General features: G+C 38.3%; 1 protein-coding gene across 4 annotated transcripts in view; it reads left to right on the forward strand.

The window, feature by feature from the left end:
• Positions 1 to 24,112, forward strand: part of RB195_012294 (uncharacterized protein) — a gene marked incomplete at both ends in the record, with an annotated part of 57,731 nt that overhangs the window by 21,468 nt on the left and 12,151 nt on the right. Inside the window, 20 exons of one of the 4 annotated variants that reach the window (XM_064194087.1) lie at positions 9,079 to 9,153; positions 10,595 to 10,778; positions 11,425 to 11,556; positions 14,079 to 14,199; positions 14,273 to 14,390; positions 14,486 to 14,594; positions 14,671 to 14,805; positions 15,702 to 15,764; positions 18,995 to 19,030; positions 19,106 to 19,239; positions 21,301 to 21,369; positions 21,449 to 21,550; positions 21,611 to 21,770; positions 21,840 to 21,997; positions 22,058 to 22,171; positions 22,226 to 22,306; positions 22,382 to 22,465; positions 22,522 to 22,590; positions 22,657 to 22,757; positions 23,226 to 23,366. In XM_064194087.1, coding sequence (XP_064051669.1) covers positions 9,079 to 9,153; positions 10,595 to 10,778; positions 11,425 to 11,556; positions 14,079 to 14,199; positions 14,273 to 14,390; positions 14,486 to 14,594; positions 14,671 to 14,805; positions 15,702 to 15,764; positions 18,995 to 19,030; positions 19,106 to 19,239; positions 21,301 to 21,369; positions 21,449 to 21,550; positions 21,611 to 21,770; positions 21,840 to 21,997; positions 22,058 to 22,171; positions 22,226 to 22,306; positions 22,382 to 22,465; positions 22,522 to 22,590; positions 22,657 to 22,757; positions 23,226 to 23,366 — 2,186 coding nt within the window. Of the gene's footprint in view, positions 1 to 9,078; positions 9,154 to 10,594; positions 10,779 to 11,424; positions 11,557 to 14,078; positions 14,200 to 14,272; positions 14,391 to 14,485; positions 14,595 to 14,670; positions 14,806 to 15,701; positions 15,839 to 17,240; positions 17,341 to 18,994; positions 19,031 to 19,105; positions 19,240 to 21,300; positions 21,370 to 21,448; positions 21,551 to 21,610; positions 21,771 to 21,839; positions 21,998 to 22,057; positions 22,172 to 22,225; positions 22,307 to 22,381; positions 22,466 to 22,521; positions 22,591 to 22,656; positions 22,758 to 23,225; positions 23,367 to 24,112 lie in introns of those variants that run through there. The other 3 variants (XM_064194086.1, XM_064194085.1, XM_013445131.2) reach the window with 3 other exon arrangements.

The raw sequence follows: 24,112 nt of genomic DNA on the forward strand, positions 1-24,112 counted from the left end.
GCACTGGAAAATTTCAGAAATTTAGATTCAAGTTCCGGTTCCCTCCCCTTCCATGCACACTTTTCAATCCAATGCTCTAGGCGTAACAAATACAAAAAAAGTTCAAAAATTCGAAGAGAAAATTAAAAAAAAAAAGAAAAATTTTAGTGAAAGAGAAATGGTAAGCGTCGAGAAATTTGTGTAGCTGTGTAAGTACGTAGAGATTTCTGTTTAGAAAAGTCAGTGAACAGCGGAAGAATGCCTTCTAAATCAAATTTGTACTTGTTTAACTTTAAAAAAAATTGGATTGGAAAATTTTAAGACAAAATTAATCAATCAATTTTAAATTTAAAAAAAAAATTCAAAAATTTGTAACTATTGGTAAGAGAGTGAGAATCGAAGTTTTGTGAAATCTACACTTGAGAAATGCGGTCCTGAAGCGTTGTAGGAAAAGTTGAAGCTTTGGAACTTCAACTCTTCCTACAATACGTTGAGCTCGAGCGTTTTTAGCGCAGATCCCAGAACCTGAATTTTTTTTTCGCATTCGTACCTTTCCTTTTCTCATCTTCCACATCTTGACAACGCAATCACAGCCGCTATCCTAGAACGTTGGCGAAACAATCCTACAGAGACAAAGTTGTGGTGAGAAAGTTACTGCAAAGTGTAAACAGAGGCGACAGCAAACGCGAACGATCCATCTCTAGCAAACGACCTTTCCGTTCCTTTCTCAAACGGTCCTCCTGTCTCTGTCTCCGGGCTAAGCTGATCGAAAATCACATCCATGTGAAGCGTCCATACGATTACTCGTATGATAACTGATAAACTTCGAGCACATCGATCTCTGATATCCGAGATATCTTTTAGTGTCCGGCTTGTGTGCGATGTGAACAAGATTCCCAAGCGTGTTCTTTAATGTTCTTCTTCTTCTTCATCGGGTTTTCTATTCATTCTATTCGCTGCTCAACTTTTTCTCATCTATTCTCCAAGGATTTCATTATGAAAAGGCAGATTCTTTAACTTATCTGGTTGCCGCCGTCGAACCAATCCTCTCTTCGATCATTAAACACTATTAAATCGTCGCAATCGATTTCTGCAATGTGTTTGAGAAAAATACTTGTTTCTGGTGCAATTTTAGTTCATAGAGATTAGTTCATGTAATTACTTTAGAATCGATTCAAAATGTTGAACGTTGTGTAAAATATATTTTTGCAGAGCTGGTAATTTTAGTAGTTAAACCTGTTTCGCTGTGCGCTTCGTTGCTTCGCTGCAAAAATTTGACGTTTTTCTGTAATCGCGGACTAGTTGTCGAAAGAAGCGTCCATTAGTTGTTATTGGTTTGACGTCAGACCACTAAAGAAACGTTGAAGTGGATTCTGTGTATATTTTTCCCCAACTGCACCGTCTAATCAATTTCTACTGCAAATTTCTCGTCTCAGAACCAGAACACTGCCTTTTGTTTTCTGTTTATTTCGCTATTTCTTTACCATTCTTTCGATTTTGGGATGTGGTTTTGCATATGCGAAGAAATGGCGCAGGATTTTTCCGGATTAGGTAGGAAAAAAAAGGAAAGCAAAGAATTATTTTTGGTGAAAATATTATATTGTACTATTTTATTTTATTGCATACTATTTTATACTATTTTTTTTCTCGATTTGGGAAGGTCGTTAGGCCATTCTAATATTAATTATTGTCACTAAAATCGAGCTCAACTCGTTACAATTTTGTTCACCTTCCCTCAATTCCTTCTCCTTCATTTTTTCAGTTAATTTTCTCTTTTTTTTTTGTGAAAATCTCCTCGTGAAATGATGCGAAATTTTGTATATTTTGCAGAGTTTCAATTTCTTAATTGACTATCCAATGAATACACTGAAAATGTTATCGAATTGCTCATACACGCCTATTTTTCATTTGAAAAACGAAAACAGTCTTTAGTATTTTGCTGTTTGGTTTGATTTTATATTTGGAAACACAATGGGACTTTTTTTTTCTTCTCAAAATTGGATATTTTGGTGCTTGAACAGACGGCGATGACGGCGGATCAACTACGGATAGGAAGCGATCACTTTCAATATCTGTTTGCTTGTCTTTTTTTGCAGTTTAACTTTTTTTACTGCTTAGGGGTTGGTCAATATTTCTGAACTTTGATTGCAGGAACAAAATTCAAGTTTTTTTTTTTTTGGATTGCTCATGTCCAGGCGAAATTCTGAATGATACTCGAATGATTCGAAAAATTCGAGTACTTAGCAATTCTTTTTTTTGGAACGGCTCTGATTCTTCTTCTTCTAATTCTTATGAATTTCCGTTTTTATCTTTTTTTTCCGCCTGTGTGCCTGTCACGATATTTTTAATTTTTTAATTTTTAAATGAAATAATTTAACATTTAATTTTTGTGATTTTTTTAATCACAACCTAGATCTTCTTTTTGGGTTTTTTTTCGAGACTTTACAATTATGGTCGGCGGTTAAAAAAATGCACAAATCACCATCGTTATCGTGACTTTCATCGAAAATGTACATCGGCAACGACATTGGAAACGCCTTGATCTGTTAACATTGTTTTGTCACAAAGTTTGACATATAATCAGTGTACTGTGTTTCTTTTCCACTGGCCAACGATCAGTTGAGGGAATCCGTTAAATTCTTTCCGGAACGCACGTGTTTATCGACCATCTGATTTTAGTTTTTACTGATGGGCGTTGACTAGAATCACACAAGAAATAGGGAAGTGATCATTAATCTCCGCTTCCGTAAATTATGACTAATTACGAATTTTAATTGTCCTCTTATACAAAATTATGTTCTTCATAAATACGTTATGTTGTTTAACTGCAAATTAGAGAAATACTAGTAATTTTCATCAGATTTAAGTGTAAATATTTTATTCTTAAATTTCTGTGAAAGCTGAGCTTCGAAATACGAGAATTTTATGCAAATAAGATTTGTGTTGCATCATCTTTCAACAGGAGGATATAAAAATACAGAAAGAAAGCATAGAAAAAAAATTAAATCCACAAAAATAAGGAAAAAATGGAATGAAAAATAAATAATACAATCAAAAAAAAAAAACAACAAAAATGAGACTGCGCTGATGAAGGATACAATTTTCAAAAAAGCTATTCGGTGTTGATTTTGATACCAATTTTGAAAATTAGAAAAACTCAAAAAGATTGTTGTAAGATGGGATTGAACATAGGGATTAGAAATAATTTTCGAATTGTTTCTGGATTCTTCCCTTGGAAAATAAATTTATTCCTTAATAAATAATAACATTTATAAAATATGTTCAGGAACACTGGAACTACAACGACTTTCTTGAAAACAATATGTTATACTTGATATTTGAAGTTCCTCCAATAATTACAAAAGGTTGTGTTTGCAATTGCCTTATCGTTTTAAAGGCCCCACGAATCTGAGGTGGAGCAGATTTCAGGTGGAGTATTCGTATACAGGATGGGAGACTACGGAGAGGGGGTCCATTTCTTTTTAATTGCCGTAAAAACGGCCCGGAAGATACGGCTTCATTCGTTTTGGCGCACCATTTTGTACAAGAAGTTCGATTGGAGCGCGCCAGTCTTGTGCGGCGCCGCATCTTCCGGGCCGTTTTTTACGGCAGTTAGGAAGAAATGGACGGAATCACCCCCTTCTCCGTAGTCTTCCATCCCGTGTACGAATACTTCACCTGAAATCTGCGCCACCTCAGATTCGTGGGGTGATGCCTTTAAAGAAGGTTCGTTTTCCTTCAAGGGAATTTATGCACAATAGCAATTCTTTTGGTGGTTTTTTTTTGTCAGGGGCTTTGTTAATGACGATGGTCGTTTTGAATGGAAAAGTGGTGTTTCATACATGTTTTTTTCCAATGATTCCTTTATCTAACCTTTGCGTTGTTAAACAAATGATTTCATGGAGTTGAATGATTCGTCTGTGTCTTTTCAAAAGTCTTTTGCTCTTTTGCCTCCCCACACAAAAGCTATGCCTCCTGTATTTTTTCTTTTATGTTAGTCATTTAATTTCGCGTATATAAAGTATTTCAGATGTTGCGTAGTTTATTTGTGCCAGTCGCTACCCGTCTTTTGTGGACATCATTTTTGCTAAGATTTCTTCTGAGTTTTTACGCACACTTTTTTAAGTCTTGAAAATTATGGCAAGTTGTGTAGAAATAGTAAAAAATAATAAATAGTTCTTATTAATACCAAGAAGGGAACATCTTCATCGGGTTTGATTAATGTTCGATATTATTATAATTATTGATTATTATGATTGTTGTTGTTTTGCTATTGCTACTATTATTATTAATATTATTATTATTACTGTTATTATTATTACTATTACTATTACTTAACTCTAATATCTACGTTTTTCTCTTATTTAAGCACGCTATTTATTTACCAAGAATTTGGTGTCGCTGAGAATTTTTCTTTCCAAAAAAAATTGGTTGAGAAAACAATTCATTGTTTAAAAAAATTTGAAAAAAAGGTCAAATTAAATTTTACTATTGACAAATTGCATTGTGTTCATTTGTTACATATTTGAAGTCGAAGTTATTCACAAATTCGTTTTTTTATGCATAACACCTTTTTGGGCACAGTTTTCTCTGAAAGCATTGGATAACTACATATATATTTAAAAGTGAATTTAGCTCAGATTTCGTGTATCTCGTTTGCATTTTTTTTGTCAGTTCGGAGAATTATCGTATTTATTACAGAATTAGAAAATTATTAGAATATAAATCTATGGAAAGAAATCTGAAATGAAAATTTAATTTCATACATTTCATTTTTCATTCTTTCACATTCTTCATTCATAAATTACATAAAATTTCTTGAATTGAAAAATTTGTGGAAGGAAAAATATACGGAAAAATTGAAATTTTATGTAAAGAGAAATTGAAAAGAAATTGAAATTTGGATAGATTTTTCGGAGAGTGGAAATCTGCTTAAGGAATGCATTGCCTCACATTTTCCACCGCAAGGTTGGTTGCATTCTGAAAACCTTTTCTCTGATCTTGTCGTTACGCTGATTAATTATGAACTTTGAATTAATTCGTCTTATTCGTTGAGATTATTCAAAGGAAAAAAAATCAAGAATCCGTCGGTAGCGTCGTAGAATACTTTTAATGCCCACATCTCTTTGTACAGTAAATATTTCTCCTGGTCTTTGAATTGTTTCTTTGCATCGCCTATTGAACCCCATTCATCTTTTATGTGACTGTAGTTTTTGGAAATTCCCCCAATTTAACGTAGAAAACTTTAGTGAACAACCCGCCAATTTGACGATGTTTTCGAAAGATGGCGGGCGCAACTTTTATTGTTTACGAGTGTTTTGCTGAGTTGATTTAAAATTTCACGAGATATTTTTAGCTGATCCACTCGGCAGGCGTCAATTTACGACGTTACCCCGCAAAACAACACCATAGTTCCTTTATCAAATGATCAAATGGTTAACCTTTGATCGCCATGGTATTTGTGATTTCGTGCGTGCGTCTTTGATAGGGCTAGCGTATGATCTGTGCCCGACGATACAGATTAGCCGACCAGGCCGTGTCCTTTTGCCTGGACAGTGCTACCGAAATTCTCATGACGTATCGTCTTTGCTGTACGCAATTCCCATGGCAACAGTTTCAATGCGTGGACGTATGTGTGTGTGCAGTGCAACTATGTATTTGCGTCACCGCTCGACCGCTCTGCGCCATGCGTCCTTCTCGAGAAAACAATAACAAAGATTCGGGTTTTCTCCTACCGTATATGAAGTTGGTATGCCAACGATGAGCGACGGGTTGTGCGCCGTACATGATTGTAATTCCACGCTTCTATTCGAGCGATATATAAAACCGCTTTGTGGCAGCCGCCAACGTATGCGGCTTTTATTTTGTTGCCGCTCGCCACCTGATGGACTTTATTTATTTTCGTGGACTTGTGTGGGGGTATAGGCTCACACCGTAGTTTCTTCCCCAATGCTGTGCGCTTTTAATTGGTGCGTGTAGCGTGCGCGACAAATCTGCTTTCGTTTTTCGTTTTGCGTCGAAAACGCTAGAACGATGTGGTGGATTGATGGGGGAAGTACGAGGCTACCCATGCGATTTAATGCGCCATGATAGCAGGGATATATCTGGAACTTTTTGCCGACCATTGTTGCGCTTCCTGGTAGCTTAATGTGGATTTGATGAGACATAGCCAGAAAAAAAAGTTAGAAATGTTTTTTCTCTTTCCCTACCTTAGCTATACTTCATAGGCTAAAGAAAAAAAAAAAGAAAAAAATACACGAAAATGGGTCTTGTATTTTTCTAAGTGCGACACATACTACAATGCTTTTAATGCTCCTATCATCCTATTTAAAACAATACTAATTTTAATTTCTTCATAGGAAAAAAGGAAAAAAAAGAAAAAAAAAGAAGAAAAAACGATTGGTATTAATCAGACGTAGCATAACGTAACGTAGTATCAACTGTGTTTTATACAAAAATACAGATTATTATAACATTTATAACTATATATAAAGCAACTGTTTCAACTTTCGAACAGATAATCCATATGATTTTTACTACTCCTGACCCACCATGGTTAATTAGGGTAATTCATCTTTAAATTTGTGAAACCGCCAATTAAACTGTTTCTTAGCTGATCACACTTTTTTGTTATCGAACTAAAATTGTTTTTTTTTGAGCCTAAAGAAGTGAAATCACTTTTAACAATGGGTAATACTTCTTTCACAAGCTTTTTCTCTTTTTTTTTCGCAGTGATTTGCAATGATCCTCGGGAGGCACTACCCCAGCGAAGAGTGTTTCGAGAAGATGAAATTGCACCCCTTCCCATCTGCATACCTTCTCTCAGTAACAGAACTTTGGGAAATAATTTGGAAATTTTGTATGGAGATTTCTCACTCTTCTTCTTACTCTCATTTTGCAAGGACAACGATCCCTTGTGGACCTATAGAATTAAAATTCTCTACTAAAAAATCATACATCTGCACTTTTTTCGTTCTCTTACCTTCCCCCGCCTGTGCTTGCAGTCTCTCGCTGTACGCACAGATATAATATACTCTAAATAATTTAAATATAATTCTAATCTATTTCTTTCTGTTCTACTTCTTCTACTATTCAATTAAACTATCATAAAAGAATTCCCTAATTATATATGTGTTAATTGTTGATTCTTTTAGCTGGGTTGGGAATCTGAAGTTCGTGCAAGAACTCCGGATAAAAGCAATAAAAAGTAGTACTTTCGAGGAAGTTCTCGACCCCAATTTTATTCTATGTCTTTTTAATTGTCTTTATAAACTGATGATGACAGAACAGGTTTTTGGTCTTGTATTCACCACATTGTCTTTCATGATTGGTAATTAGATAACGTATTTAAAATATTCTTTACCTATTTTGGTAACCACTCAACGTTTAATGTTATAGTGTTTTCTTGTATCAGTGAAATAATTTCAAGGTTTACTAATAGTTCTTCAGGTCTATTTCCAGGAATACTATGCATAAATATAAATAAATAATAAGTATAAATATAAATATAGACAAACAAGTAAACAAATATGTATGTTCGTAGTCATTTAATAGTTGTTTAATAGTCATAGTCATTTAATAATTGTCCAATTTTCTAATGATTCATTGTTCTTTTTAATCATCGCAGAAAATAGTTTTTTTTTTGAAAGTTTTAGTTAGAGTTTTCAGCACTAAGTTAAGTTAAAATTCCACAACGAAAATTCTTTCCCATCCGTTTGTTCTTAGCTCCCAACTCAAAAGGAAGTGCCAGAAACCCTTTACAATCATTTTATTTCTTTCCATGTTTCCTTTATGTCCATGATCATTTGAAATAGACAACGCCCACGACCACGTGAAAGATACAGTGTTCTTTTCATTTGACCACTGATTTAAAAAAATTGTCGTATGAGATAATTGAATCAGTAGGGGCGTAGACAAAGAAAGGTTCAGCGTCCTTAAAAAGCACGCAGCGTGTTCGTCCTTTAAAGCGACTAACAGCTGACATTCGGACAGTATGGTTTTCTGCGCATGGGTTTCGTCGTCATTAGCAAGTTCGATGCAGCACACTGTCGTTTTATTTTGATTTTTATTGGTTATGTATGAAGTTATTTAGTGCCAAAAGCAATTACTTATAACAGGCGTGTATCACTAGGATGCGTAAACAAAGGGTGAATTCTCCTTTCACTTGTGATTTCTCTTGTACGAGATCCTGGGAGCAATTGATGATTGTACGAGATTTTCTAGTAGTGTTTTTTGTTCTGCTAACATAGAATTGCTCTACTCAGGATTCAATGACAAGACAGACGGACATCCTGGGGGCTGAGCTCTACAAGACTATCTCTCGATAGTTCTTTTTTTTTTCGAAAATGGCATTACAAATTTCTATTTTTTTTCCACAAACTGTTCCTTTTCTCTTCTACTGCATTGCTCGCTTTGCTGCTGATCTACGGTATCAAAATACCGTTTTATTTGGAAATATATTCGGTCCAGTGATTTACGGTTTTGATTTTGAATTTTTTTCAAAACTTGGAAAGATTTCCCTTTTCTTGAGCGCTGGTCAAAGTACTCTGAGTCTGAGGAAGTGAATAAAGATATACTGCCTTTTTCTTCTCATCTTAATTATTGAAATTGAGAATTAATTACTGTTCTCTGTATAGTCTGCTTTTTGCAAAAACTATGTGATAATTTTCTTCCCTTAGAGGTTTTTTTGCTCCTGTTAGGTCAGTAAAATATATGCCTTTTTTTTCGGGGGAGTATGGCTTAACTGTGCTGAATTTTTCAAAGAGGAGGCATGGTTTCACCACAGAATCCCGCCTCTTTCTCAGTTTCAGCCTTTAGGTTAGGCACTATCTCCTACTAAGTACCAACGACCGCAGATCCTTATTTGTACTTAGCCTGATGTTTTCTCTCTCATCTTCTTTAGCATCTTTACGACGATTTCGGCCAAGGTGTTTGGTCAGTTCCTAGTTAGCTGTAGTGTTTTCCGTTTTGTTTTGTATCTCAATGACATATTTGTACGTCTGTTCGTTTTTGCGATAACACACCCATCTCTCGCACACGATCCCAATTGCAGCAGTTCACATTATAGCACGCAACATCTGATTTCACAATTATTTAATTATGACTGCCACCAATTCATCAGAGAATTCATCGGTCGATATTGAAACCAGTAAGGATGGTGTTGAACATGCAAAGGTAAGCAAGCAGTATATGGATGCAGTGATTCTTAAGGGAGTTGCCCTCTTGCGCGTTCAGTTCATCCCGTGGACTTTTTCATACTTTTTTTTGTTTTCAATAAGTGAATATCGAAAATTTTTCTTTTCGTGATGGATTACGTAGAGAATAGTAATGTCTAGTAAAAAGTAAAAGTAAGTAAAAAAAAGGAAAGAAATCAATATAGCAAAAAGAAAAAAATATAGATAAGAGAGAAGAGAAGGAAAATTTCACACAAGTATATTGCTTCTCTCAAATTTTGTTAAATTTGTTATGTAAGACCTTACGTAAACACGCGTAAAATAAACAAGTAAATATCCCATGTACATTTCATTATTTCCTTGTACCACCGTGTTCAAGTGTCAAGGAAATAGTGAAGTTTTTTTCGAACTGCCCGCAATGCCCGATTTTCACCGAGAAAAATTACTTCCTACGAAAGTACCAACTTTTTCTTTAAAAAAAAACTGTGTTCAATTATTGTTGGAAAAACGCTTCAGGAGTAGCTTGTTCTCTCCGCTTTGTCGACTTTCAGTGCCTTCCCGTCCTCCTTCCCCCGCACCTCTTCATTGGATATTTTTTGAAATGTAACTACCATATTTTTGACCAGCATATACAAAAACCTCATCTGACAAAGTTTCCACGGACCTAGAAAAAAACACGAGAAAAAAAAATCGATAAGGCAGACATTCTCGAATGGTATGTTTATTGTATCTCTGGCATGATGTGGCATATACATTGTCTAAAGCAGAAATACCGTTAAACTGATGTAATCAGCAGGCGGTTCGATGCTTTCGTTGCAAAAGTCGAATATAATCTACTTTTGGTGTCGCAAGGTATCTGGTTTTCTGCCAAGCTTGGTCCAAGTCAATCAATCTGTGAGATTTATGTTCCGAACGTACGTACATAAACAGAGATTCACACATATTTTCTGCTTGTATAAATATAGGTGAGAGAGAGAAGGTGAGTGAGAGAGAACGAGTGGGTGAAAGAAAGTGAGTGAGAGATGTCGATGGATGTTGTTATAGTTATTTAAAGATAATCATTCCAAACTAATGTTGTTGGGGATTTAGAAAAAAAAGTTTTCCGCTTGATGGGACCCTTTCTTGCCGTTTTACCCTTCACTATTCATTTTAAAAGGTGACACGACAAGAAGGGATTTTGCCAGGGGTGAAAGGAAATGTTGTATAATATTTCCCTGAGACTGGGACGATACTATTATGCGCATATGGTTCCTTCATACAAGTACGGTGTCGTGTATGAAAAGTGAGATTTTCCCCCTCTTAATGAAAGGAATATTTAGCTAACAAATATATGTCGACCGAAATTATTTGTTTCGTGGTCGAAAATTTCTGAAAAATCGGGAGGATTTCTAAAAAGACAGATTTTTCATGGCATTTCTTCACTCTTATTCTTGTTGTTATAGGGTCGGCGTGCGGAAAAAGTTCTATGGGCGGTTGCTTTACTTTCGGCGGTATTCATTATTGCCGAGTTTGCTGGCGGCTTCTTCGCCTCATCGCTAGCGATTATGACCGATGCCGGACATATGCTTTCTGATCTGTTGTCATTTGTCATTTCTATTCTGGCAATCAGGACTGCACGCCAGCCACGTAAGTGTTTTCGTTTTGTTCTGTCCTGATATGAGTTTTTTTTCCATCTGGATATCTTTTTTTTTTTTTTTGAGATCTTTTCTCATTCTTCTCAAAATAGTGCTGCTAGCTTAGCTAGTTTGTTGAAATCTTTCTTTTACGAAAGACTATAACCCAACTTTTTTTTCTTTGGGCCGCCATGACCTCATGAAAATCACTTCTGCAAGATAAACGAAGACTGATTCGGGCACATTTGTGCAGAACTGTTCAGCTAGTGCACTCTCTTCGAATGCGAATTTTTACAAGAATTATGCCTTTTCATTGCTAGTATCGTATTTCTGCACCAGAAATACTAAAAGTGATCTTATTAACGCTTCAAATCATGAAACTCTACCACTCTATTTTATCGCTTTAATGCTCTACTTCGCATCAGCTGATTTCGGCAGAGAAATTTGTAGTTTCTTGGTTGTTATCACATGCGTCTAGAAATGTGCGACGTATTGTTAAATATCTAGTATTCAAATTGAGCGTCAAAACACGAACTGTGATCTCTAGTGTGTAAAATAAGCAATATAATTGTCCTGAAGCCCACCAGGACGTGATTTTCCTTTCTTTTTGTTCATTTCTTTTCATTGTTCTTGTAAACAACACATCTTCACAATTTCAGCAAGCAAACGTCTTTCTTGGGGCTACGAGCGAGCCGAAGTATTAGGAGCACTGATATCCATTATTATTTTATGGGTGCTCACGACTGTGCTTGTTCTGCTGGCTATTGAAAGAATTGTGAGCAACAATTTAAGTAGGTTGAATGCTATGAATTTGTTTCTGAAATCATTGAATTCGGTGGTTTTCGAGGAACCCCGTGTGGTTCTTTTCCGAACATAACTATCCCACAATAATTCTACTCTCTTTCTTTTCTGGGAGATTTCAGGAAGTTATCTAGCTATCACCCATAGAAATTCGTTCTAATTTATAAGAAATTATGAGAAAATATTCTTGGGATTCGCGAGAAAACGCGGCACTTCATTCCCTGCAGATCTTAAATGTTAAAGTTTAACTTTACTTTATCTACACATCACGTTTCTCTATCATTGCAAAAGAATTTTTACGCTTCAGACGACTGAATAATCTAATTAATCTATGCATAGTAAGTAGGATTTTGTTAGGTTGAATCCACTTCACTACAGTACATTTTCTTTAGAAACTCCATAACGTACGTCGATCTGTTTGCGCAATTATTTAAATTTCGACGTTTACATTAATTAGAGATTAAATTGTATCTTTAATAAGGTGTTCCTCGTGTTACGCCCTACTAACATTTCGATTATTGTTGAGAAAACAAAAATTCATTCCAAATGATTAGGGACTTCTCTTGTTTGTTCGGAGACTAGAGATTTTAAATACCGCAGGGTCTGGGTATTCCCCGTATCATCTCTATTCTCGCTGTTCGAATTTTTCTTTAAAGCTCATCGTAAAGAAATCTGTCCGTCGGGACGGCGGTCTTCCTGTGCTCCTGTGAGTTTTTGTATCCGGTAGAGCCCAGTTGCTAAAGGCTGTTAGAGACCGTATTTGACACGCAGCACTTATCATTTGAGCATAGGACCATAAACTCATCTGCGGTCTGTGTATAAGAACCAAACCTTATTTCTTGTTGAAAGAAACATTTCTTATTTCTTTTCAGATTTTACCCAATTTTGTTTGCATGTAGTCCTATTCCTTAGCCTATTTACCTTACTTTACCTCCCCTTTTCAGTGTTTTTAGGTACCCCGCGGCATGCTTTTTTCTTGCGTCCAAACTTTGAATGCACATAAATGCAAGAAAAAAAATCCTAGAAGTTTGCCGAACATATGGACGACAATTCAATTATGTTCTTATTTGGAAGCTTTAATAAGACGTAATACACATCAAGCAAACTACGGGAAAACCGGTTCCGGAGGGTTCTCTGGACATTACCGAGTCGGCTGGAAAGAATGTTGTAATGGAATCAAGGAAAACCGATGATTTTCCAACGCATCATCGTAGTTACCCGAAAATCTTTGAAAGGAACTTGAAACTCCGGAAGACGTTCTTTTCAACAGCGTTTGGTTAAGAGTGGCGATTTGAATGCGGCCTAAAGGTGTATAAAACATGCCCCTTATGTTTAATTTCTGGTGCAGGAAGCTTTTCTGAGGTTCGCAGCGAAGGAAGTACAAAGAAGGAGACGCAAGTTTATGAAAGGAAAACCGAGACATTTTTAAAAGTCTCTGGGGTACCAATTCACATGGGATGCGCCGATGCGTTTTACCGGAATTCGTAATAGAAGTTTTGGAACGTAAGCTGACCTATACAATCACCTGTCGAGTACGCTACACCAGTAGGTAGAAAAATTCTTACCGGCTAGTGTAGCGCAGTCGATAAGAAAATTTTTTTATATCAAAAATGAATCCATGTAACTCATTTTAGACAAAACCTTTCTTTCGTAGTTAATCTTAAAGGCATCACCCCACGAATCTGAGGTAGTGCAGATTTCAGTTGGAGTATTCTTATAAGGAATAGTAGATTATGGAGAGAAGGGTGATTCCGTCCATTTCTTCCTAAGTGCCGTAAAAAAACAGCCCGTTACGGAAGATGCGGCGCCGCACAAGGCTGGCGCGCTCCAGTCGAACTCCTTGTAAAAAATTATGCGCCAGAACGCCCGAAACCGTATCTTCCGGGCCGTTTTTTACGACAACTAGGAAGAAATCAATCACTCCCCTCCCCATAATCTACTATCCCGTATACGAATACTCCACCTGAAATCCGTACCGCCTCAGATTCGTGGAGTGATGCCTTTAACCAAACAGCTAACATTCAATACATTATCAATGAGCATACTATATTGCTGTACTTGATTTAACTAAATTATACTTATGAACAACAGCAAGAGATAATGCTGTTCTGCAGTCTCACTGTTAGTTTTGTAAGATAAGACATGCATCAACCTTAACAGTCCGGTGTCGGTTTGTGATTCCCTACACTGCAGGAAACAAAAGACAGCTAATAGCACTGTTAATGTTCCATCCAATGTCAGCCCGCAAGAAAAAAAAACAGCAGAAAGCGGAGAAAAAAGCAACAAAGCTTATTGTTTTTTTCTAGCTGTTATAGTTCTTTCGTATTCCTATTAGGACTTCATTTAACGCTATAAAAGTACAGCTTGAAGTTTTCTACAATATTAATTTAGTGAAGAATTACACTCATATGCTACTTTTAGCAGAGAAGCATGTTCGTGCGCATCTCTGCAGTGAACATTTAAATTTTTACACATTTTTATTATACTTAAAAATAAGTGGATTTATTTACAGGTGTTGAGGCTGACGTGATGTTAATTACTGCCTGTGTTGGCGTTGGTTTCAATATTATCATGGGCGCAGTACTACATTTTGGTGGTGGAGGCCATGGACATGCTCATCATGGTGGTCACGGGTGAGTAATAAGATACTCGAGTACCGTTTTTCGGTTTAATGTAATTCATCCCTAAAGCTGGTTATCCTTTCAGTCATTCGCATTCACACGGGGGAAGCGATAAGAATGTCAACGTCCGTGCCGCGTTCATCCATGTGGTCGGCGACTTAATCCAGTCGATTGGTGTTCTGATTGCCGCCCTAGTGATTAAGGTATCTATTTTTTTTTTCCTGTGCAATAGTCAGTTTACTGACTCTTTCTCAGTCATTGGTTTGAACAGTTTCGTCATTTCACAGTCATTTTACAGTTCACCGGCTGGGAACTAGCGGATCCGATTTGCACATTCTTCTTCTCTGTGATTGTACTATTCACAACTATCACTGTGTTGCGTGATATATTCTTCGTTCTTATGGAAGGTACGATGATAAGAAGACGATAAATAATGTATCCATCAGAAATCCATGAAATGGTAGCTATACATCAACGTTTCAGCCACTCCACGACATATGGACTTTAACGCTGTGAGGGAGGATCTCGCCGCTTTACAAAACGTCCAGAGTGTTCACGATCTCCACATGTGGTCTCTAAACATGGACAAAACCGCTCTGTCTGTACATCTAGCCGTCGGTTGGTGTCGTTAACATGATCACTCTTCTTTGTGTAATTAGAGGGAGCGTTCGGGGAAACTCCGACGTTGACTTCTGTCCACTACTAAGCGTCGTTCGCTAGACTAGCTAGCGACAATTCAATACACCCCTTACCAATCCACGGATCAAACACATCAGAAGCTATCAAGGCAGGCAGTTTACCTTAATGAGACAACATTTTTACACGAATAGAATTGATTAAGTGAAATTTCGTAAAGTGAGTCTTCTTCTTCAACAGCGTTTCTTCTGTTAAGTGGTGGGATCCTTTCGTAGTTAAGTGTAGCCATTCCACCCGATCGTATCCCTGATTTGTCGCTGACGTTGTTGTGGCAATGAAGCACTTCAGCGCTCCGTTATGTTCGTGAGGCGGTGGGAGACAATTATACCTACTCTATGGCCGGTGTTTGGACTACCATTGTAGATATTTTTGAAATCACGTCCAATGTCCTTTGCCTTGCTACCAGACTATCTTATCTCTTGCGCTGCGCAGATGTTAGTCCTCTGCATTAATCTGTCCCATACGGGTGTTTCGACAACATGCCAACGTTCCATGCAGTGTTCGTCTTGGCAATGTTGTAAGAGGGCTGTAGGACACGCCTATGTAGTTTCCTTTGATGCTGCCTTTTGCTAAACATTCGGAGCTCACGCATATTTTTTACCGAGCCCATTGAGTGCTCTTCTTTGAAGACTCTGCGTAGCGCAGCGCCTAGCACCACTGCGCTACTCCAGCTCGAGCAATGATTAAAATAATTTACTGCTACTATCACTGTATATGTTATGCCATACCATTAGACTTGTGTCCTCCGGACACCGGAACAAATATGGTGTGAAGGATTTTTTATGCTGTATCCAGTGTTACAAGTGATTCTTTTTCAGATTCATCAGATCACGCTCTGTCTACGGTGACTGCAGCTCGTCAACTGATTCGGCAAAAATATGGTATTTCAAGAGTTACCGTCCAAGTGGAATCCTACGACAAGACTATGAATTCCTGCGAAATGTGTCTTACATAACTTCTATGGGCCTTATTACTTAAATTCACGGCTGGGAACGTCAGCGCAATGGGAGAATCGGCATCACTGCCTTCTTGCCCGTCTTCTACACTTTACACCCTTTGGTATGATCGGAGTATCACATCGACGCTTGCGCGCTTACTCTAATTAAGAATAGTCTTCTTATCTGCTATCCACAGATACACAATTCTCAGGTTTTCTGCTAGATGTTGTGCTCACTTTTCATCCTTGCATGTATTGCTCACTTAGGTCTTCTTGACTACGCTCTTTAATGTATCTAAATGATTTTATTTGCATAACGTCGAGAAGGTCATAATGTAATTAGGTAGGTGGGCGTAATATACGGGAAGTCGCTCTATTGCGGCATGTAGCAAATCTTTTTTTTTTTAATATTTGGAGTCACGTTTTTCCATACAAAGTACTCACTAGCACTGTGATAACTAACAATTGTAACGGCTGCATTCTAAATGCAATTTTTTCTTTATCTGATTCCTCCTATTGACATTGCTTCCTACATTGTTAATACGTTACATCACTGCTCAAAAAATATTAAATAATTGTTGTTTCTGCAAAACATTTTGTCAATACCACAACATGCATCGTTGCTTAGCTCATTGTATATAGGTGATACAAAACAGATAGGCAAGTTCTGGGGTCTCGTACATATTTCTTTTCAATTACGAGTGAAACCGAGAGTGTATCTAGGTCTGATAAAATGTTCAAGAATTCCCCGGGATGAAGGGTAATTTAGTAGAGATCACTAGAGATTAGTAGTTAAGGTGTATAGTCGTTACCCTAATCATAATTCGTGAATTTTTGGATCAGTTCCTTTTTATCGGGCTGTATGCCGACGAATAATACTGTCGCATCGTCTTTTTTGAAGTTGTCTCGAGGAGCTAGAAAACACTTGAATAGCCTGTGTGGTGGAAAGTGGATGATTTGGATGAAAGGTTGAAACAAAATCTAAGAACACACAGCACTCAGTAGGCAGTTCTAGTGAAACGTCACATTTAGTAGGATATAGAACAATGGAGAATGAATTAATTCTGTGCGACTTCACGGTGAAGATCAAACTGGATGGATCAGATTTTTTTCAAGAACAGCGCACCTTTGCGAATGTGCGCTCAAAAGTGTTAGGTCCTCAAGGCACCGTAGCACGAAATTGACATGGTACGGAAAAAACAGAGAAAAGGTTAAGGTCGAAAATTAATGTAATTGTCTTCCTAGCAGCCTATTCCAAGTAAAAGCAATGAAAAGGATGTTAAGTGAACCGGAGTGTCACGGTCTTAGTCTACAACCCGAATTCTACGTTTTCGTAGATTCCGCACGTACCAATGTCAATGTGTCAATTTCGTGATACTCTCCCTTTGATAATCTTCATTTTGCATTCTTGAATCCAACAATGAAACTTGTACGGATTTTCCATAAGGCAGATCATGACGCTTCTGGATGGATGTCTAAAGTGCTTCATATGTCGCTGGTCGGGACACTATTGCAGACAAGTCAGGGGTTTGGCCATGGGCAAAGACTAGCTCCCACACTAGCCTTTGCATTCATGTCCAAAACAGAACAACCCATCCTGGAAGGAGAACCTCTCCTGTACTGTCGTTACATTGATGACTGTTGTATTATATGTCTCACTCAAGACGAGGTGTACACTTGTTTCGAGCTTCTAAATCAGCTCCTAGATCCCTTACATACGGTTTACGCGAAAAAAAAACGAAGAAAATTGGCTGTCCTTCCTCAACGTTAATATGATACAGTGATCCCAGTGATCCAGCGGTGAGTAGAAGACACGATGGTTTCGAAAACCTAGTAGTAAAAACATATTAGTTAACTGTATTTCCACTCACCCTTGGAAAACCAAGAAATCAGTCATTTGGAACAGCCGTAAGGGTGACATCTGATTTCCAAGAACGGATCGATGCAGTTAACCCAGCGCAGCGGATCGCAACTTCTAAGAGTTACATTGCTGATGTACCTCGGAGGCCAGGGCTAATTGCACAGACTATGCCACAGTGGATAACTCAGAAAAGATCAATTTCTGCTTGCCTTTCATAACCGACGACCTAAGTAAGGCGATAAGGGCCAGTTTGGTTAGGTGTGGTCTCGAGGACCAGGTGGAAGTTGTGGAATTACCTCCCACAAATCTCAAGAAGAAGGAAAACAGAATACGATCGCATTTGCCTGACTCCAAACTGTGTTATATGGCCATTTGGCAAGGCAGGCGATGCATGGTCTCAGGTATAGTTTAGTTGATTTCGTGCAAAACATGCGGCGAACAATATATTGGCGAAACAGGGCGACCTCTTTGTGTTCGTATGAGAGAACATCTAGATGGGATGAAACATTCAAACGTAGCGATGAAACATTCAAACGTAGCGTACCCCTCTCGGAACTCATCGCAGAAAATGTCATGAAAATGCTCCTTTCAGCATAGCTGCCACGATCCCATCGTACGAACCCGAAATTGTGGCTCGTAGAACTTTGGAGACGTTTTGGATAAACGCCAAAAGTCTAAAAATGAACAGAAAGGAAGAAAGCATAGCTGTGACTAACGAGCTGGTTCTGTATCAAGACATTTGCGGGTTTTGATCTACGGGTCATATGCGAGTCGCATCCTAATTAGTACTAGCGGAGCGATTTTATCATGCGGAGGTCCGCTAATATCACGGCAACGCGGTTACCTAGGTAAGCACAACGATTTGGGCTCTTTTGGTTTCGATTTTGGACGTAGGATCTTGAGGAATGATGACTTGTCCTGGATGAGGCATTTGAGAGGATATATTACAAATGACTTGACTTTCCAGGCTTTGACGAAGGCTACGAAACGTTAGCCGCAATAAGGCTTGTCAACAATCTTGGCTCTTGCTTCAACTTAACTATCGACAAGTTGCAATCTTAATTCTGCTCAAAGTAGTGCACGATTCAACTCTACATTGCCAAGTTAAAAGGAAGATAGAACTTGGGATATACATCTGAAACCGTTTCGCTGCTCATTTTTCCGATATTCACAACTTTACAAGTCAATTACGCCAGAATCTATTCGAAAGAACTTGTTTACCTTCCTGTTAGTATAGGAGTATCAGCGTGATACGATAGAAAATGAAACTTTCATCTTGAGAACGAGAAAGATAGTTTCACTTATTTTTACAGGCCCATGCGATTCGGTGGCTCCCGTAATGCGAAGAGGTTAGAGGTTCTTCTTACTATGTAGATGTATGTATCTTTCTCTGCCAAAGGGTACTTAAAAATGTTGATTTATAGACTGCACTACTCCGGAGATAGAGGTCAGCGAACTGGAAAAGCCTAGCACAGGCATAGTGTTGACATACCTCTATGCTGCAACAAGCTACCTGATGAGAAAGATGGTGCATAATGTACCTGACCCGACAATACAGGTGCGCAAAACAGTTCCAGTTCAGCAATTCAGGGGTCGTTGCAAGTTCTGGGCGTATTGTTGCGGGCGTTAATGCTCCAACTTGACAGTGATAAGATTGTGGCATGATAAATGTTCTGTAAAGATGAAGATTTCCGTTAACGTGCATAGCTACCCTGGGTGGTGTCGGGTTCTAATCAAGCCTACAGCAGTTTTGTTTTCTAGCCTTCAGTTCTCATTCGCGACCGCAATCTGGATACTCACCTCCAGAATGCTAGTTTATCGGGGGACTCCTGTGGATAAAAATGAAAACAAAAGTCATGATGCTCATTATTCAGCGTATCTAAACATTAGCGGTCGGTGTCGGTTTGATTTTCATATGGCTGGTCGAAGTCAACACTAAGAGTGATGCTAACATACAATGATAAATGATTATCGAGAGGATGGGGTTAGTTGTGTTCGTCAAGAATACGAGCACTTTTGGGCTCAGTCGACCCTGATCCTACACAGAAACGACGTTGAGAATTTCCCTCATCTTCGAATTTCCCACGAGGCAACTTATAACGGGCCACACGTGTATACGCGCCCGTATGCGAGCGAGCGGGAAAAGTCACTTAGGTTTTCTCGACAGCATAGCCAAGCAAAACGCATGGAAAGGCTAGTGAAAAAAAATTCCTACTCACAGCGCACTCAGATTAGTGTTCGTTCACTTTCTCACATTAGTATTTGTGCAGAAGTAATACTGTCCCTCGGAGTAGAGGCCTGCTTCGCGTGCAGATCGCACTGGGTGTTGCGTTCAAACGTCAAAGAAAATTTGAGCCAAACCACCGCTGGCACCATTTTCCTAGCAGATTGGATTATTGTTAAGGTCCCATCTTTGCATTAGTGTCGATTCCGACAATGACCATTTACTGGCTGGATTTTTTAGACATCAGCGCATTAAGTTCATCACACAAGGCGTTCTTATTTTTGTTCACTACACTTTCCATAGATGTATGAGCACTTACAGTCCAAAGTTTACCCTCTCTGCGATCCCGCAGCCACACAAAGGCGCTCTGGACGGAGTTCACTCGACATAGTTTGGCAGTTCAGCGTTACGTCTACGAATGGTATACGACTGTATCCGTGGAAGAATGTATCATTTGTCCTTACGGAAAATCAGGCGATTGCGCACAAGTGGTAGTAGTATATGAGATTGTGTGCTTGACGTGAAATGCAACTTACATTGGAGAAACGGGTAAAAATCTATGGGTGAGGATCACCGAAGATTTCCGAAGAGGGAGAATGGCGTGGGACCTTGACAACATCGCTTAGGAGGCAGAGATTTGACAACGGAAACGATTAAGATGTAAAGCCTATACCGGCTCATAAAAAAAGAAATCTCGGCAAAGAAGAGAGTCGGAGCGCTCTGTTTCTTTGAAACAAACTTTTCAATAAGCAATAGAATGAATGCTTGTCGATAATGAATGAATTCTTGCCACTGAACCGCTCAACGAGTTGTAACTTCCTGATATTGCGCGCGTAGATCAAGTACTATATCATAGCAATACCCATTCTTTGGCACACTGAGCACGGACAAAGTGCATGCGCGGTGGAGCACTACGTAAGACTAATTTTAATATATTGCCTCCGTTCATACTACCTTGAACGATCATGGAAGCACTGATCCAAGGTAGTGTGACACTTGACAGAATGTTAACGGAAAAGATCGTTCCACTCAACCTTTCCTTAGCCCTCTGAAGACGGCAAGAAAGCCGAAACGTCAATCTAAAGATCTGCTAGGCACACTAATAGAAAACTCTTATTTACACTACTTAGGCTGCCTGCAAAGTTCACAGCCGCGCCGGCAGCCTTATCCAAACATATCGTAGATAAAAGGGTGTCAGGTGTTTTCCGTACTTTCAATCCCATTCTTAGTAGTCAATATAGTATACGCAAAACTAACTATACTGAAAATAATCAAACCAAAGCGGCATAATGATCCAAAACCGAACGTTAGACTTCGCCTGTGTGAATATAAACGATCTCCTATCGATACTAATGTTGTGACGTAACTGAAAGATACGATGTACTTCCTCTTTAGAGAATTGGAAAAGTTATCCACGATCCGAAGAGAATAAAGACGGTAATTTTGGAAAGTACTTTTGAAAACGTGAGTTGAACGTTGCTGCCTTATTCTATGATTCGTCTAAAAATCTCCTCCACTCTTCAAAATAACCGACCATATTTAGCCCATAGTCTCTATGATATTATTCATGTGGATATTACTCGCAGGAACGATGGTGTTTTTAGCTGGGATGAATTTTGTTTGTCGAACTCTATTTGTTAATAAGGTTTATGTAAAGTTTTCAATGAGTAACACATGGCCAAAATATAGGTGTTTTTTTTTTCAGGGGAAAAATGTGAACGCTCTTTCCATGGTTTGGGCAGCTCTTTCATTCATTGTTTGTGTGTCAACCTCCTTGGCTGGCATGTATCTGTTTTCTGTTAGTCTCGGTCAACTTCAAGATGGTATTCAATTACTGCCAAGTCAGCTAAAAATCGTCACACATGGTATGATCCAAAGGCAAAGATACTTTAAAAGGTTATAATTTAAAAGAAAAGCTCAAACAGCACTTTCAGATACCAATATTTTTATGATTCACCTTGGTAATACCGTACACTGCTTGTATAAAAATGAACACATAGAATTCAACGTTAAAGCCAAAAAAGTGCATAAGCATTTACTAGAACATGTCGCTGTAATTGAAAATAGAGTCAACATCACACATATGCTAGAAGTGAGATTATTTTTGCTTCATTCCCAAAATCTGCTTATAACATCCGACTTTTATATTCAGATTTTCACACAAATACAAGAAAATAAAAAAACTTTAAGTAACACTATGAGTGCAATGAGAAAATCACCTGCGCAAGAAATACGTATCTATTCCATGCAAGCAACTGAATTTCTAGTGAGTAAAATCTGAAGGGAATTTTCCGAGAGACGAAAAACGATGGCATTTCAGTTGGAAACATTGCAATTTATGGAAATGTATAATAATTGGATCACAGGAATGTTGGAAACTTGTTCATCGATGTTGCTAAGGGTAAGGGCAAGAAAATAAAGCCTATTTGTACCAGGAAAATAGCAAGATAGGTAATAGAAAATAGTCACAATTCAGATTAAAAATGGCGTCAAAAAAACAACAAAAGCAAAGGAAATGGTTGAACGATCAATGAGGGATTATGCGAAAAAGATACAAATAGTAGGTATTCAAAAAGCACTCATTTTTCCTCTATTTTAAACGATTTCTCCTTTCAGTTGGTCTATTTTATTCGGAATTCCACAATTGAAGTAGAAGAGCAACTTAGTGATGCGTTCACAGAAAAGGTTTGTACGAGAGCTATATGTTCCATTAAATGTATTTTTACTATCACTTAATAATGATATTTAAAGAAATACTCGCAGCGTGTAAGTGACATCCTCGGCTACACCATCATCATTCCGTTTACACTGGTTGCACTTTCTATGCTAGGGCTTACAGCCATTTTCATCGGGTAAGGAAATTGAATCTTTTTTTTTCTTGAAAAAACGACATAAAGTCGCTAAGGTGTTCACATACGACTTCTATATTGATCTAAAATGAGGAATGGAGGCTAGAATTCTAGTCTGAGAGGCACCCTTTCCCGAGGTTTCCAGAAATGAAAACTCGAAGAGGGTGATGGCGTCGGTGGAAAGAAAATCAGGAAATCGCTTCCATTGTGTCTGCATGCATGATCGATCGGTGGTTCGGAATCGCTCTATTGTTAACCAAAGCTTTCATCCCTCCGGGGTCGATAAATTGGTACCGGACTTGTCTCGGAGGATAAAAACACTAAGTTGACGCAGCCCTTGCAAGTCACTGTATAGGCTAGTTACATGTTCGTAAACCTCAAAACGAATCAGAATTGAAGTGATCGTAGTGGCGCATGCCAACCAGATTGATTAACGGTAGAAACTTCAACTTTTATCCTTTATCATTTCAGCTGTACGTTCTACATAAGTCGGTACCGTCATGATGAGAAAAGATCACGACGTGGAGCTGTTTCTCTTGCTTTGGGATCCATTTTAGCTGCTGCTGGTTACACCGCTATTCTTGTTGGAGCTATGTTATGCGCAATGTCAGCGTAAGTTGTACTTCTTATAATCAATGAAATAGAATTACAGGGGTGAGAAGATTGATGACTAATGTTCGCCGCTTAAAGGCATCACCCCACGAATCTGAGGTGGTGCAGAATTCAGGTGGAGCATTCGTATACGGGATGGGAGACTATGGAGAATGGGGTGATTCCATCCATTTCTTCCTAATTGCTGTACAAAACGGCCCGGAAGATGCGGCGCCGCACAAGGCTGGCGCGCTACAGTCGAACTCCTTGTAGGAAATACTGCGTCAGAACGCCTGAAGCCGTATCTTCCGGGCCGTTTTTTACGGCAATTAGGAAGAAATGGACGGAATCACCCCCCTCTCCATAGTCTCCCATCCCGTATACGAATACTTCACCTGAAATCCGTACCACCTCAGATTCGTGGAGTGATACCTTTAAAATTCCGCTCAAAATTTTTTAAATTTCATTTCTGAACTGAACCATATTCATAACCACAGTACCACTAACTGCAACAATTAGTTGGAAAGTTTTGTAATTTTGAAAGCTCCGCCGAAATTCTTTTCTCATTCAAGAGTTTCGATTCTATTGAATAATGAAGGTTGCTCTTGAGTAGCACTCAATAACCCGTTTAACGGTCGTAAAGTCAAGGCTGTTAGTGGCCTGACAAAACCGTACCCTCAAACCCTTAACACGTCGATGACAAAACAATGATTTGCGCTCTGTTATTCTTTTCTCACTGAATTCGAATTCTTAAAGGTAGCATACCA

The sequence above is a fragment of the Necator americanus genome, chromosome III (assembly GCF_031761385.1).
Source record: "Necator americanus strain Aroian chromosome III, whole genome shotgun sequence".
In the NCBI taxonomy this organism is placed as follows: domain Eukaryota; kingdom Metazoa; phylum Nematoda; class Chromadorea; order Rhabditida; family Ancylostomatidae; genus Necator; species Necator americanus.